The 15,951-nt window shown below is 36.7% G+C and overlaps 1 protein-coding gene across 50 annotated transcripts in view; it reads right to left on the bottom strand.

Annotated features, from left to right (window-relative positions):
- Nucleotides 1–15,951, bottom strand: part of HMBOX1 (homeobox containing 1) — a 177,555-nt gene that overhangs the window by 49,844 nt on the left and 111,760 nt on the right. For all 50 annotated transcript variants that reach the window (XM_055116409.2, XM_055116417.2, XM_063606703.1 and 47 more), the window contains one exon: nucleotides 5,881–5,991. In XM_055116409.2, coding sequence (XP_054972384.1) covers nucleotides 5,881–5,991 — 111 coding nt within the window. The remainder of the gene's footprint in view (nucleotides 1–5,880; nucleotides 5,992–15,951) is intronic.

The following is a 15,951-nucleotide window of genomic DNA, read 5'->3' as shown; positions in this document are numbered from 1 at the left end:
GGGCAGGAAGGAAAAGGAAGAGGGGAGAAGAAAAAAGGAGAAAAAGAAGACAGAAAAGTAAGTAGTGGCCTGGTTATTTTGAAAGAAATCAAGGCCGGGCGCGGTGGCTCATGCCTGTAATCCCAGCACTTTAGGAGGCTGAGGCGGGCGGAACACCTGAGGTCAGGAGTCTGAGACCAGCCTGACCAACATGGTGAAACCCTGTCTGTACTAAAAATACAAAAATTTGCTGGGTGTAGTGGCACATGCCTGTAATCCCAGCTACTCAGGAGGCCGAGGCAGGAGAATCGCTTGAACCCAGGAGGCAGAGGTTGCAGTGAGCCAAGATCGTGCCACTGCACTCCAGCCTGGGCGACAGAGTGATACTCCATCTCGGGGTGGGGGAAAAAAAAGAAATCAAGACAGTTTACACACAGAAGGTGAAAAATGAATAATCTTAAATTCATCAAAATACGTACTTTAAAACATAATGTTACATTACTTTTCAGATTTTTTTCTGGCTCCTTTTTCTTTTTCAATGTAGCGGTAGTTAAAAACAGCACAAAAAAGTACTCTGGAAACACTCTATTAATAACAGATTTGTTCTGGAAACCTTAGTTCATCTTGCTTTGGTTGAAATGGATGAAAAGCAAGAGCGAGTTCAAAATTACTGACTCTAACAGAAAAACACAAAGACACTAGAATGCAGGAACAATGTATATAAGCCTTTAAACTCCTCTGAAGTAAAATACAGGAATTCTGGGTTGGCTAAGGTCCTAACAGGAAAAGTGTGTTGTCTATTTCCTTACAGAAATCTTTTTTCCCCCCATCTAAGTTTCCATTAAAACAAAATTTTGCACCTTCACCTAGCAAATCTAAACCCATGAGGGAAAAAAAAAAAACCCAAAACTCTTTTTATAACTTGTTAAGACATATAAAAATTTTGGTAAGTGTTCTCTTTACATATATCATAATGTCCTTGCTGATCAGGGTTAGCTCTGGGTGAGGGACTATAAGCACATCATTACTACGCCATCCATAGGAACTAACCTCTCCAAAAGTAATTTCACATCTTCCCCCATGTCACACACGTTTCCCTGAGATCTAACACTCTGCAAGTGAAGGACTGGACGTTTCTTCTGATGACATTTATCTCATGTATTTGCTGCATAACCCTCTTGGCAAATTTTATTTAATTGTTTAGAAGCATGCAGAATATGCACCACATGCCAAGAGGAACTCAGCAAACCCTGTCTGCTATAGTAATGTTTAAATTAGACAAGGGAAAAAGACTGTGAACTTAATTTGATTAAATAAAGGGACTTTTGATGTCAACCATGCTGAATTTAGCACTCACTTTTAAAAAAAAAATAGGTATTTTCTTGTAAGTGTTTTCATAAGAAACAAGATAAAATGTATTTGATTAGTTTCCATCAGCCTATTTTATTAATATGCCTTGGCAGGCTTTCATTTATGCTGGTAAATTCTGATGATGAGTCTGTTATCAGAGAACTACACTATATCAATCGGGTTATCAGTAAAATTAACCTAAATATCCATTCTATTATTTTTCTTGATGAGTCCACTTAAAGAGAAACTTACAAAAAACCAAAAGCCATATCCAACTGGATCCAGACTGAAGAGGTTGAAAAAAAGAACTTCCGCTGGGTGCGGTGGCTCATGCCTATAATCCCAGCACTTTGGGAAGCCGAGGTGGGTGGATCACGAGGTCAGGAGTTCAAGACCAGCCTGGCCAAAATGGTGAAACCCCATCTCTACTAAAAACACAAAAATCAGCTGGGCGTGGCGGCACGTGCCTGTAATCCCAGCTACTCCTGAGGCTGAGGCAGGAGAATTGCTTGAACCCAAAAGGCAGAAGTTGCAGTGAGCCAAGATTGCGCCACTGCACTGCAGCCTGGTGGCAGAGCTAGACTCTGTCTCAACAACAACAAAAGGACTTCACTCAAAGTATACAAAGAGAAATGCTCCAACGCCCAGGAATAGAGTCACAGAATATACAAACATTTTTGTTTTCTAAATGCTTAAATTTACAGAAGAAAAAAGAAAAAGTAGTTTTTCGTTTTGTGACTTTTCTTAATTTTGCATTTTCTTCTCAGAATATATGTAAAGGGATCACATTATTTACATTTACCCTAATGAGCTATCTTTCCTAGACAGAAAAAAAAATTATGAAATAAAAGAATTACTTGATAAAAATCACTGACAACTTATTTTCTACCTGCTTCTCAAAAGCAGGTCTGGACTGTATAAACCTAAGTTTTTCTTCCTTTTCTTTCTTTCTTTTTAATCTTACAAGGCAGATTGATTTCTTTTGGTCTCTCTCCCCCTTCCTATTACACTTTATTTTTCAAATATATAATACAAGTACATAGTATGAAATTTAGAAAGACACATTAGGCTGTGTAGTTAACTCCTTACCCCTGTACTCCCAGTCACTCAGTTCCCCTCCACAGAGCTATTCTTCCCAGTTCCTAACACAGCTTTTCAGAGATTTCTATGCTTAGGTAAGCATATACATGTGTATGTGTGTGTGTTCCCCCACATAAATATGCCCTTGATACTGTTATGTACCTTTTTTACTTATGAATTCCATATCACCTCATATAAATTTAATTCATATAAAGCTGCCTTCAAAAAGTAGTTATATGGCTCCATAAGATTCCATTGTACAGATGTGCCATTAATTTATTTAACCAGTTCTCAACTGAGGGACATCTGGGTGGATTCTAATCAGGTCTGAAATGACTTGCAATGAAGGATCTGCTGTCCTATAAGCTAACATAATTTTAGTTCATCTTAACCAAACATAATAGTAGCTCCAAATTCTTTAGCTAAAATCAAAGGTTATTTTAGTCAACAAAACAAAATCACTTTTATCAAGAAAGAATTCTATGTGATATTTGCCTTTATAATAAAGGTCAAAATGCAAAGAAAAAGACAAACAAATTTCAATTGCTAATACCCAATTGCTGTTAACGCAGCAACAACTACCAAATGGCAATTACGAACTTACCCTCTTATCTCTAGCTACCTTTAAATTATGTCCCACAGAAAAACTTGACTTGACTGAGAAAACCAGTAGTTAGGATTTGGTTTTTAAACAAAAAATAGAAAGTACTTTTTAAAAGGTGACAATAATGCAATCTTACTGAAAAACAAATGCATATAATTAGAGGAACGTCTTAAAAGGAGGCACTATGTACTTAAAGAAATCAGCTCCTAATTATCAGCTAGATGAATGCTGCTGGTTTCAATTCCCTAGTTCTACCTTCCTCTAATTTCCCAATACTGGTTTCAAGATAAACTAAAATAGGAAATTAAGACTAAAAGCTAAAATAAATAACAATAATTTAAAAAAAAAAATCAGCTTTGGAAGAACACTATCAGCCCAGTGCTAAAGCTGGACTCCTGTAGTTAGTATTCCACAACTGGCTATCAGATCAGCTGCAACAATGCCATTGTGGCCCTAGAGCTGCACCTTAGTCGTCCTTCCTATTTCTAGTTCAGGGCTGGACTAGAGCCCAGCCCCGAAACTCCAGTGCGGGAATTTGGCCTTACCAGTTGATTATCCCATTTTGCAATCCCCATCAGAATAACAGATTCAATCAAGAATCATCAACGAATGCTAAGGTCATCGGTGAAAGCTGTTGCAGGAAAGGATATTCATCCAGGGGCAAAGTGTCACCCTAAAGATTATTCACAAACTGCAAAGAAAAGATCTGGTGGTCACCATTTTAACAAAACCATCAAACTTGGCATATGAATAGTGCTACAACCTCCTAATGCTGACAGGCCTCTTAATATGCGGCAATATTAGGTAAACACTACCTACAAAGTATTTTTCTCCAGTGTTTTATTGCAAAAATTTTCAAACATATAATAGTGAAAGAATTTTTTAAGTGAAAACCATACTCATACCACATATTTTACTTTATCACATAGCTATCCATTTCCCTAAATATAATTCCATTTTATTTTCCGATGCATTTCAAAATAAATTGCTGCCATTAGTACGTGCCTCCCTAAATAATCTATGAAGTAATCTTGCCTAAAATATTCAGCATGAATCCTGACTTCAGATTTTAATTCTAACTTCCAGCTTACAGAAATACAGAAGATAAAGAAATTAGATATTTGATAATAAAAGTAAATAGAAAAATCCAGCATGTGGGACATTCTGTCAAATTACATGGCTTAAGAAGTTCATGTCATTTAAAAAAAAAAGTTTGGGTGACTAGATTTAGAGATATCCCAATTTTCCAACCTAAAAGAGATACTAAAGAAAGAGCTACAAAAGACATTCTTCTAATAGCTAGAGAAATGTGACTCAGACTGGATATAAAATGATAATATGAAATTATTATTAATTTTCTTAGGTATAATAATGAGGACTGTGGTAATACAGATTATCTCTATTCTTAGGAGATGAATGCTGAATACACACATATATAAATCTTAACTTTTTTATAGAAATAAAGCAAATGTAAAATGTTAATAATATATATATATATATTTTTGAGACAGGTCTCCCTTTGTCATCCAGGCTGGAGTGCAGTGGCACCATCTCCACTCACTGCAACCTCTGTCTCCCGAGTTCAAGCAATTTCTCTGCCTTAACCTCCCGAGTAGCTGGGATACAGGCATGCCCCACCACACCTGGCTAATTTTTGTATTTTTAGTAGAGACAGGGTTTCACCATGTTGGCCAGGCTGGTCTTGAACTGGCCTCAAGTGACCTGACCACTTCGGCCTCCCAAAGTGTTGGGATTACAGGCGTAAGCCACTGCGCCCAGCCAAATGGTAATAATTATTATATCTAAGAAAGAGTAAACAGGTGTCTACTGTGTTAGTCTTTTGAATTTTCTGTACATCTGAAACATTTCAAAATAAAAACTGGGAGTCAGAATAGATTTTTAATATTATCGTAGAGGTTGATAGGTTCTTTTCTGTTTCATCCTGCCTGGACCATTCGGATTGAGAAACTGACCTTTAGGGAAAAAAATCTTATCACATACTTACACACAAAAATACATCTCTATGACATTCTTTATTTCTACCTCAGAGCCAATGCTATTATTATGCAATATTTCAACTAGTGTTTTAGTCTGTGTGCAAAGGCTTTGAGGCTGCAGCATTACAGAACGCAACCCAATCTTAAATTTACACATGAGGGCAGGCTCACTGTCACTTGCCTGTGTAAAGTATAGATTGAGATAGTCCCATAACTTCAGATTTCACTTTATAAAGTCACCTGTTAGTATCTTGAATAGATCTTGCCTACTTCTTCCAACTCTAGACATAAATTTTTTTGTCATCTTAGTTTTCTTAAGATTTCATTCTGCTTTCCCAATCTACTGCTGCTCCTGGGAGTCATCAGGGCAGCTGCATCCTAAAGTCCAAAGATACATCCATTACCCAGGTCATTAGAATTAGAAAAAAAAAATCATTAGCAGAGATCACTGGATATGGTACAGCATGAATTAAATAAAAATATTAAATTTACATTACTAATTCAAACAAGATTTGCAAAAAAAAAAAAAAAGATACGGAATCTTACATAGTTATGTAGTTGAAGAAAACAAAATCAGCCACTGAACATTCATGGCGTTCTTTCAAACTATGGCTAGAAATATCATATAACCTGAAAGCAAAGAGGTGTCTTAGGGGAAGGAGTGAATATGACTAGATAATATTAGACAATAAAATAAAATTTATTACAGTCAGGGTTTAGCTTTTACTGTTAAGAGTCTTTTTCTGCATAAAGCAACCATAGTAAAGTATGAAACTATCTTACTGAACAAGTTAGCACATGGAGTCATTAAAGTAATTCATTATATCTGTCTTGTTTCAGATGCAATAAATAAAAGGAAATGCTATTTACCAGGGTTTGTCTTCTCAAGTTGATACCATCGGTAAAATGCTCTTTTCTTCTGTTCACTCAGGTCTGATCCCTGCTGCAACAGCCAATGAGAGATCCGGCTCTGACTGATACCTATGTAGAAAGAGAAATAGGTTTTGGGGGGCACTGAAATTACAGTGAAATTAATAAAGGATCTTTTGGTTCTAGGTTACTGGGTGCTTTATTCTCTGTGTCCAGTCCATAAGGAAGTTGCAACCTGAGCAAACTATTATTGGATTCCTTTGTAAAGACTGACTGCACTGGCTAGGATATACTCAGAAATTATCTCTTCGACGTCAAGGCAGTTTATTAATTAAGACCCGACAATGGCCTCTAAAATTAATCTCCAAAAAAGGTCCATGAATCTGAGATAAAGAGATTTCTAAAGTAAAAGCTATTTGTCAGAGTTTATTATATTTGTGCTCCTTCAATTACCACTGCTTTCCACTCCACCCCTAATTTAGAATAATAAAACTTTTAAAAGATATTGAGCAAAAAAGTCAAGTCAGCAAGTTTTGTTACTCATTACGGATATTGACCAAAAGATTTAGGGGCTAGGAAACAAAAGGTCATTGAAAATACTGTCTTCAATAAGGTTTTTTTTGGCTTATTTGTTAATTCATTTAGCCATTTTTAGAGTCATTACCATTAGTACAGAGAAGAATTAGCAGACTTTTAGAGTTATGTATGCTACAATATGACCTCTTAAGAAATCTCAACAGCTAAAGACATTTTTCCAACACAAGCTTTCCACAAAACTGAACAGAATATAAAGCAGTAGTTTTCTGCTATCTCCAAGAAGCTCTTGACAGCAATTACTTAGAAATGTAAAGAATCTCTACATTTGAAAGTAAAAAAGCATGTCTAAAACTTACTAGTATGAGAATCACATGCTCATTCTGGCCATTCATAGCTATTCCAAAAAATGAATAACTCAGTACAAACTGGCAAAAGCAAGTAACAACAGGAAAGACAAAACTGTCTTGTAAGTCCACAAGGCAGTTTCCAAAAGACCATTCAGCTACCAGAGAAGGTTACCTATACCTAAAACCTCCCAAGGAATTACTGAGGGTAACCGAATATTACTGAATATCACCTGTGTCGACCCGTCCCGTTTAAAGCTATAATGCCCAACAGGAAGAGTAGCTATCACACCCTCTAGCATCAGAAAAAGCAGGAGGTCCTGGGATCACATTTAACTCATTAAAAGCAAGCCCCTAGAGTTTCACACACTTAAAAACCTATGTCAAAAGAAAATTTGAGGAAATGGGAGAGGGGAGTGTTAAAAAAAAAAGACTGTGAAGCAAAGTTCTCTGACTGGAAACATCTTTCTTTTTTTCTTTTTTGAGAAAGGTTCTCACTCTGTCTCCCAGGCTGGAGTGCAGTGGCGCAATCATGGCTCACCACACCCTCTCACCTCGGCCTCCCAAAGTGCTAGGATTACAGGCATAAGCCACTGTACCAGGCCCCACCACATCCAGCTAATTTCTTATTTTTTCTGTAGAGACAGGGTCTCACAATGTTGCCAGGTTGCTCTCGAACTCCTGGGCTCAAGTGGTCCTCCTGCCTTGGCCTCCCAAAGTGCTGAATTACAGGCACAAGCCACCATGCCCAGCCTGGAAAAATCTTTCAATTTCAAAAGGCAAAATTCAAACAGCTTTCCAAAACCTAAGTGATTATATTCTCAAATAATTCACACAGCAGTTTTCCAGTGGACTAAAGATTTATGTAATGTAGGCAGTGTATGCCTCTTCTAAGAAAATGCAAATTATTCTGGATAATTAATTCGGCTTTCACCAAAAGTCTAGTTTCAGACATTATGGTTATTTTTTAATACTACTTTTTTTTTTTCTTTGTTTTTTTTTTTGAAACAGAGTTTCACTCTGTTGCCCAGACTGGAGTGCAGTGGCGTGATTTCGGTTCACTGCAACCTCCACCTCCTGGGTTCAAGCAATTCCCCTGCCTCAGCCTCCTGAGTAGCTGGGACTTCAGGCATGTGCCACCATGCCCAGATAATTTTTGTATTTTTAGTAGAGATGGGGTTTCACTGTGTTGGCCAGGCTGGTCTCGAACTCCTGACCTCAGGTGATCCGCCCGCCTCAGCCTCCCAAAGTGCCAGGATTATGGGCATGAGCCACCGCACCCAGCCTATACTGCATTTTTAAAGGGTGAAGAAAACAACCACCATGAAATCAACATTGATTTTCATGTCAACAAAATAAAATTATTTTACATGGATTCTTCATATTGCTATCATACTACTCAAAACAGAAAACTTGAGAAAAATCAGTTAAGAAAAAATATATTATCAGCTCTGTTAACTGGTTCCAATATGAAATCTTCCTTAATCAGGTCATACATAGAACAAGCCTCAGAGCTCGCTAGACAACAGAACTGTCCAGGTTCTGGCTTTGGTATAGTGAGAAGAGGACAAAATCTCATCAAACAGACATTAGTTAAGTTAGAGTATATTTATATAACAAAACACTGGTAGGCTTTAAAATTAATGTTTTTAAAAAGCCATAAAAAAACCCAGAAAACTACAACAAAAAAGCAGAACCAACCAAACAAATAAAAAGCCATCAATACCAAGTGTTGGCAAGGCTATAGAGCATATACGATTCTCACACTGCTGATGGAAGGATAAAATGGCAGGGCCACTTTGGGAAACAGATGATAACTGCTAGAGCTGAACATATATATACTCTATGACCTAGCAATTTTTTTACTAGGCATATATCCCACAGAAATGTGCACCTGCTCAATAGAAGTATGTTCAAAAGAGACAAGAAGGCTCTTATAAACATTTCCATAATAGCCCCCAATGTGAAACAACTAAATGCCCATCAATAATAGAATGCATCGGCCAGGCGCAGTGGCTCACACCTGTAATCCCGGCACTTTGGGAGGCAGAGGTGGGTGGATTGTCTGAGGTCAAGAGTTCCAGAACAGCCTGACCAATATGGTAAAACCCCATCTCTACTAAAAATACAAAACTTAGCCAGGCATGGTGGTGTGTGCCTGTAGTCCCAGCTACTCGGGAGGCTTAGGCAGGAGAATTGCTTGAACCTAGGAGGCAGAGGTTGTAGTGAGCCAAGATTGCGCCACTGCACTCCAGCCTGGGTGACAGAGTGACACTCTGTCTCAAAAAAAAAAAAAAAAAAAAGAATGCATCAACTGTGATAGCTACACATTCTGCTATAGACTACTATACTAAATAGAAAAAGATAAACTACCACTATATGAAACCACAAGGATAAACATCACAAAAATAATGTTAACTGAAAAACCTACAACACAGACACACATACACAAAAGCCATACATAACTATATATGATTCATTTTAAATAAAGTTATAAAACAGATACGACTAATCTATAGGGATGGAAATCAGAATAGTAGTTACCCATGTAGGAGGGAGAAGGTTTCTGCCTGGGAGTTAGAATGAGGAAAGTTTATGTGGTGACCAGCATTGCTCTTTATCTCGATCTGGAGGGTGGTTATATGGGTGTCCTAACTTGACTTTTAAGTGTCCATTAAGCTGGACAGTTTTCTGTGTATATATTTAAATTTTAAAAAGTCGCCCCAAAAATGTTCTTAAAATTCTATGTAGTTTCAAAAAAATGAAGTAAATGGATATGTATCAATATGGAAAGATGCTCATGAAATAAATGAAAAGATATATTTTTATGAATATACAATGTTACATATTCTAAATTCTATATAGTAACAAAAGCTAATATATAACTAAAGATATATAATATGAATTTAAAGTGGCAGATTCTTCCTACATTTCTATCTCTATATTGTTTTCTTAATCTTCCTATAAATATGCATTAATTATTTTTGGCTTTTCACCCTAAATACTAAATACAGAGCTTTATTGGTTATTTTACAAGCAAATAGTTGCAAAGAATTTCTGTCTTCCCCCTCCAATTCTACTCTCTGAAGTAAGCAAGGTTAGCTATTTACACATGTTGTTCCACAATTTTCTCTATGCGTAATTATTACTTTAATAAAACAAAGGAAGAAGATGGTGTTATAGAATATTCTCCTGTCTTGTCTTTTGTGTGAGGAAGAAATAAACAAGAATTTCTTCCCTCTAAATTTAATCTCAGTATTCATATAATAACGTAGAAAATAAGTAAAGCAGGTAATTTTTCCAAAAGAGGCACTGTAAACAAAATAAAAGCATAAAAGGACACGTTTTACAGTGATTTTTCTAAGCAGCCTGTTAACAGATGGGTAAGGCTCCTTGAACTCATGCTTTGAGCTGCTTTGGTCCTTCAGCTGAACACGGTCTCATAAGCCCTGGCAGCCTCTCGATACTATCAGCTTTGATACTTTATCTCAGGAGAAAATTTCCCTAACTTTCCCCCTACTTCCCACTGCAGAAGAAAACGTCATTGCCCACAAGTTTTAGTTCCTCAAAACCTATCTTGTCTACCTCTGACAGGGCAGAGGAAAAGAAAAAATTTACATATAACCTTCACACATTGAGAGACTAAAACTAACCCCTGATTAATTTATTTCCAATAAGAAAGTTATCACATGGTATTCAAAGGAAGAAAAAGCCTTTCCAGCCTCATTCACATTATTTTCTGAGCAGCTCCATCAGGCTACCTGTTCCTCAAACACCACGCTCCCTTCCACTAGAGGGCTCTCCACCATAATCCTTTCTTGTCAGAATCTCCAATACCACAAATTTATGTTTAATTTTCCTTCCACTTCCTGAGGAGTGAAACCACTGACCACTCCCATCATCTTCCTCCTTGGAATGCTGGATACAATTCCAACACCACATCTTTTCAGTCGACTTCAGGGCTGCTTTGCTAGCTTCTTACATGTTAGTAACCCTCAGGATTCCTTTGGTCATCTCAATTACCAACAACATTGATTTAAAATGTCATCTAAATGCCAATGACCTCCAGGGTACCAGACCATTCTTTCAAACCATCTGCTAGATAGCGTCCATGAGATTTTCCCACAGGTCCTCAACACAGTCAACTTAATTCACTATCATCCTTAAATCTGTTCTCCTTCCTGTGTTCTCCATCTCAATTTTACTGTTCACTCTACTTTCCCCCCACACTCTTACATATTTACTAAATACAATCACTTTCTCTTCCTAAAATTATTTTCATGTTCTTTCCAATCCTCATTCCAGAAGTTTGGAATCTCAGTCTCTTTTGCCTGGACAATTGCAGTAACTATAAGAAAAAGAACAAACCATTTAAGATCCACAAAGTACAAAATTCTCAAAAGCTCCTTTTTAATTAGAAGATCATTTCACAATTGAAAAAATGAAATTTCCTTCTTCAAGCAATTTTCTACTTCAGAACTGCTATCATCTCTATAATTCGCCTTCCACAGTGCAAGCAGAATTATGTTTAAATTTAAGTTAAAGCACATATATGCATTGTCGACAAAAATTCAAATAATTCATAAATGCATGCAGATAAAATAAAAGCCCTTCCTCCACTCCCACCCCTTATTTCCTATCCTAAAGGTATCCTTATTTGGTGTGAATCCATCCAGACTTTCTACATGCATTTAATACAGAAAAATATGCATTCATATATATATATATGTTTAATACAGAAAAATTTAATACAGAAAAATATGCATGCATATATATATATATATATACACACACACACACACAACCAGTTGTTTTAAAAACATACACTTGGGGTTATTCTACATATAATAAGTAACTTACTTTTCTCTAATATCTTAGAATGTTCTCATATAGTACATTATAAATCTTCATTCTAGTGGTTACAAGGTATTCTATACCATAATTTATTAAAACATGAACCTATTATTTGATACTGCAGTTGTTGTTAATGTTTCACTATTATAAATTATGATGCAATGACACTCTATGTACAACCTTCTGCAGACAAATAAATATTTCTCTAGGGCTGACTCACGGGAATGAAATTTTTGATTCATAGTTTATGAAGAGCATTTATGTTTGTGACAAATGTCACCTAACTGTCCCCTAAAGAAGACTGTACTCTCACTCCTCTCCTACTTAGATAAAAAATGAAAAAAAAAAGACAAGACTGTACTCAGTTTTATACTCTAACCGTAGTATAAGCATGTTTTCCTACATTCTCACCATTACTGAATATTACAAAACTGTTTTGAAAGTCTGACTTTCTTTTTGTAAGCATAATACAAGTCCATTATTTTAAAAATCCTAAGCAATTCAGATGAAAGGGGAAAAATTAAGAGAAAAGCGAATTTTAAAAACCACACACCCAAATTCTCACCCCTTAGAAATAAATACACTAATTCCAAGATCATCACTCCAAGCATATATACACACAGGACAGGTAGAAGTAATAACTGAAATGAAACCACACTATAGACAGAATTTTAAAATATATTTTAAAAGTAGTTTTATTTTAACACAGGATTTTTTTTAAACTGGAGTGAAAACAAAAGATCTGAAGTTTTGTAAATGTTTCCATAAGAGAAATGAGGTTCCCGAAAGAGTCCACTAAAGCAAGGTAAAAAGCATTATACAAAAACAGTGTATCATTGGGATGGATTTTTTTTAACATATGGGCAATATTTAATGGTTCCAAGCTAAAAAAGCTAAGGAAATTAGCAGACTGTGGTAGCTAACCTCCAAAGGGACCTCCAACCTCCAAATGATCCTTCTGGTCTTACTACCTTTGTGTAATCCCCTCCAACACTGCATCAGGGTTGCTCTGTGCAACCAACAAATGTGGCACAAATGATGGTCTATGACTTTTGAAGCTAGGTCATAAAAGACATTACACCTTCTGCCTTCGTCTCCTTCTCTCTTTCCCTCTCTCCCTCTCTCCCACTGCCCCACCCACAGATACCTAGTTGTGGGAGAAGCTAGCCATGTTATGAAAACACTCAAGCAGCCCTATGGAGAGATCCATGTGACAGAGAACTGAGACATTCTGCTAACAGCCAATGCAAATGAGTCATCTTGGAAGAGGGTCTTCTAATCTCATTTAAGCCTCCAGATGACTGCAACCTCATGAGACCCCCTGAACCAAAACAACCTATCTAAGCTGCTCCTGAATTCCTGGCCAATACAAATTGAGTGACATAATAAAGGCTTATGTTACAAGATGCTAAGTTCTTAATGTTGCAACAGATAACTAAGACACATCCTTACACTCTAGTTCCCCAATCTCCATATTCCAGCCTTTGCACCCAACTCCTCATATTTAGAACATATTTTTAGACAGTCAGCGTTTACATTCTGTTCTGAATTCATAGTTGCCACAGCTGTACACTCATGGTTATAGATTTAAAGATTTAAGATTTACCACAGAGTTTCTTAGTTTTTCCATTCCTAAACTCTTATCTTTTTGTTTTTAATTGAGTTATATTTTACAAACAGTAAAATTTTAAGTATATAGTTCAATGAGTTTTGATAAATATACAGATGCATGTGATAAATGTACATGATGCATGCTCAAATCAATTTACAGATTATTTCTATGCCCCTTGAAAAGTCCCTCTTGTTCCCTTTCCAGTCAATACCTAAATGCCTTGTTTTGTTTTGTTTGAGATGGAATCTCGCTCTATTACCGAGGGTGAAGCGCTGCGGCATGATCTTGGCTCACTGCAACCTCTGCCTCCCAGGTACAAGTAATTCTCCTGCCTCAGTCTCCTGAGTAGCCGGGATTACAGGTGCCCACCACCACGCCTGGCTAATTTTTGTATTTTTAGTAGAGACAGGGTTTTGCCACATTGGCCAGGCTGATCTTGAACTCCTGACCTTAGGTGAGCCACCCGCCTTGGCCTCCCAGAGTACCTGGATTACAGGAGCGGGCCACTGTGTCCGGCCAAAATGCCTTATTTTTAAATATAACTTTGGGTATAGATTTCTTCACAGAGTAGTTTTTAACAGCACAGGCTAATTGGTGCTGTATTTTTCAACCCTTGTATGTTTGTATGTTTGTCTCCATTTTCATACTTTGAGGACAATTCTAGAGGGAAAATTTTGGGGGCCAGCTTTCCTTCAAAATCTCTTGAATTGGAGGGACATCAGTGAGAATAGTGAAGTAAAAACCTCTGAAAAGCTACTCCTCCATAAAAGCAACAGCAGCAAAATCTGCTGTTCCATAAAAGCACTGTCAACAATTGTCAGAATCAACTTCTTCAGAACTTTAGAAATTACCAAAGGCTTCCAACAATCCAAAGAGCATTTATTTTAAAAAATGCTGAATTTTGGTAAGAATAGCATGTGACATTTTAACTTGGCCTCCTCCCATGCCTGTCACACTATCATTATAGCAGACTTAAAAACCAACATTACTGCAATCACAGTGAAAACCAGGTGTGGCCTAGTAGCCACTGGAGGGGAAAGGACAGGTTTGGAGTTCCTCAAAACACCCTTCTAAGAGAACTGTCATTATTTGACCTGTCTGGCAATTACCTGGAAATCTTTATTTGCAAGGCTTGCTTTATTTGACCTGACTCAAGATCTCACTCAGTGTGAATAGCTTCTCTCTGAGGAGGAAAGACAGATGTGAGGTAATTTGTCGAAAACAATCAGTGGCAATAAGTTAACACTGCAGCTGCCTGAGGCAATGACAACAACTGATGTGAACAAGAAGCTGATCAAAATATTTCAACAGAGAAGTGGAGGTATGAGATGTCCATGAGAGTCTTCAAAAAGCTATGACATATTCCTAGGAATCTAGAAGGTCATGAACTTGTATAGGGCTGTGCACATGTATAGGGCTATGAAGATGTATAGGAAAGACCCGTGAAGGCTCGAAGCTCTCACCTCTGGCTGACCTTGAGACCTAGTACAAAGAGAAAGTGAAGGGTTACACAGAATTATAAGCTGCCTGTCTGAGCATTAAAGGTATGCCCAATACACAGAGAGAGCCCCTTGACAAAAGCTGGGAGACTTATTGTTTCTAGAGATTTGAGGAAATTTTTACCTAATAATTAGCTGACCACTAAGCTGACAAGGAAGAGAGTTCAGCAGCTACATACCACAAAGAATAATAACTTTATAATGTTAAATCAGGAAATTCATTAAACAAACATCACCAACAACAGCAATAATAAATCCAAGGGAGGAAGGAATCTGATTTCCAGAGTTTCCACATTACTTAGAATTTCCAGGTTTTAAAACAAAACTTATGAGACATGCAAAGAAACAAGAAAGTATGGCTCATACACAGCAGAAGCAGTCAATAAGAAGTGTCCTAGAAGAAATCCAGATATTGAACTTAGTAGACAAAGATTTAAATTAACCATTTTAAAGACTAAAAGAATTAAAAGAAACATGTCTCAGGAACTAACGAAAGTATGAGAAAAATGCCTTACCAAACACAGAATATCAATAAACAGACAAAAATTATAAGAACCAAATAGAAATTTTGGAATTGAAAAGTATAAAAAATAAAATGAAAAATTATCTAAAAGGACTCAACGGTAGATATGAACTGGAAGAAGAAATAATCAGCAAACTTGAAGACAGGTCAATGGATATGATCTATTATAAGGAACAAAAAGAAAAAAAGAATGAAGAAAATGGAACAAAGGCTCAAAAACCTGTGGGATACCATTAGGCTTACCAACATACACATATAATGGGAATCCCAGAAGAAACAGAGAGAAAAGTGAAGAATATTTTGAAAAAATAGTGACCAAAACTTCCCAAATTTGATGAAAAACATTAATGCACACATCTAAAAAGCTCAATGATCTTCAGGTAGGGTTAACTCAAAGAAATCCATACCTAGACACATCATAAATTGTTGAAAACCAAAGATCAACAGAAAAATCTTGAAGTGTCAAGAGAGAAGTGACCCATTACATACAAGCAATGCTCAATATGATAAACAGCTAATTTCTCATCAGAAACCATGGGAAGGAGACATTAAGACATTTTCAGATGAGTAAAATTACAGAAAATATGCTCTCAGCAGATGTGCCCTGTAAGAAATACTAAAGGCAGGTCTTCAGGCTGAAAGGAAAGGACATTAAGCAGTAACTCAAATACACCTGAAGAAATAAGAGTGACAGTAAAGGTA

Source organism: Pan paniscus, chromosome 7, assembly GCF_029289425.2.
Source record: "Pan paniscus chromosome 7, NHGRI_mPanPan1-v2.0_pri, whole genome shotgun sequence".
Taxonomy (NCBI): domain Eukaryota; kingdom Metazoa; phylum Chordata; class Mammalia; order Primates; family Hominidae; genus Pan; species Pan paniscus.
The sequence above is the reverse complement of the archived record's forward strand: the minus strand, read 5'-3'. Positions and strand labels throughout refer to the sequence as shown.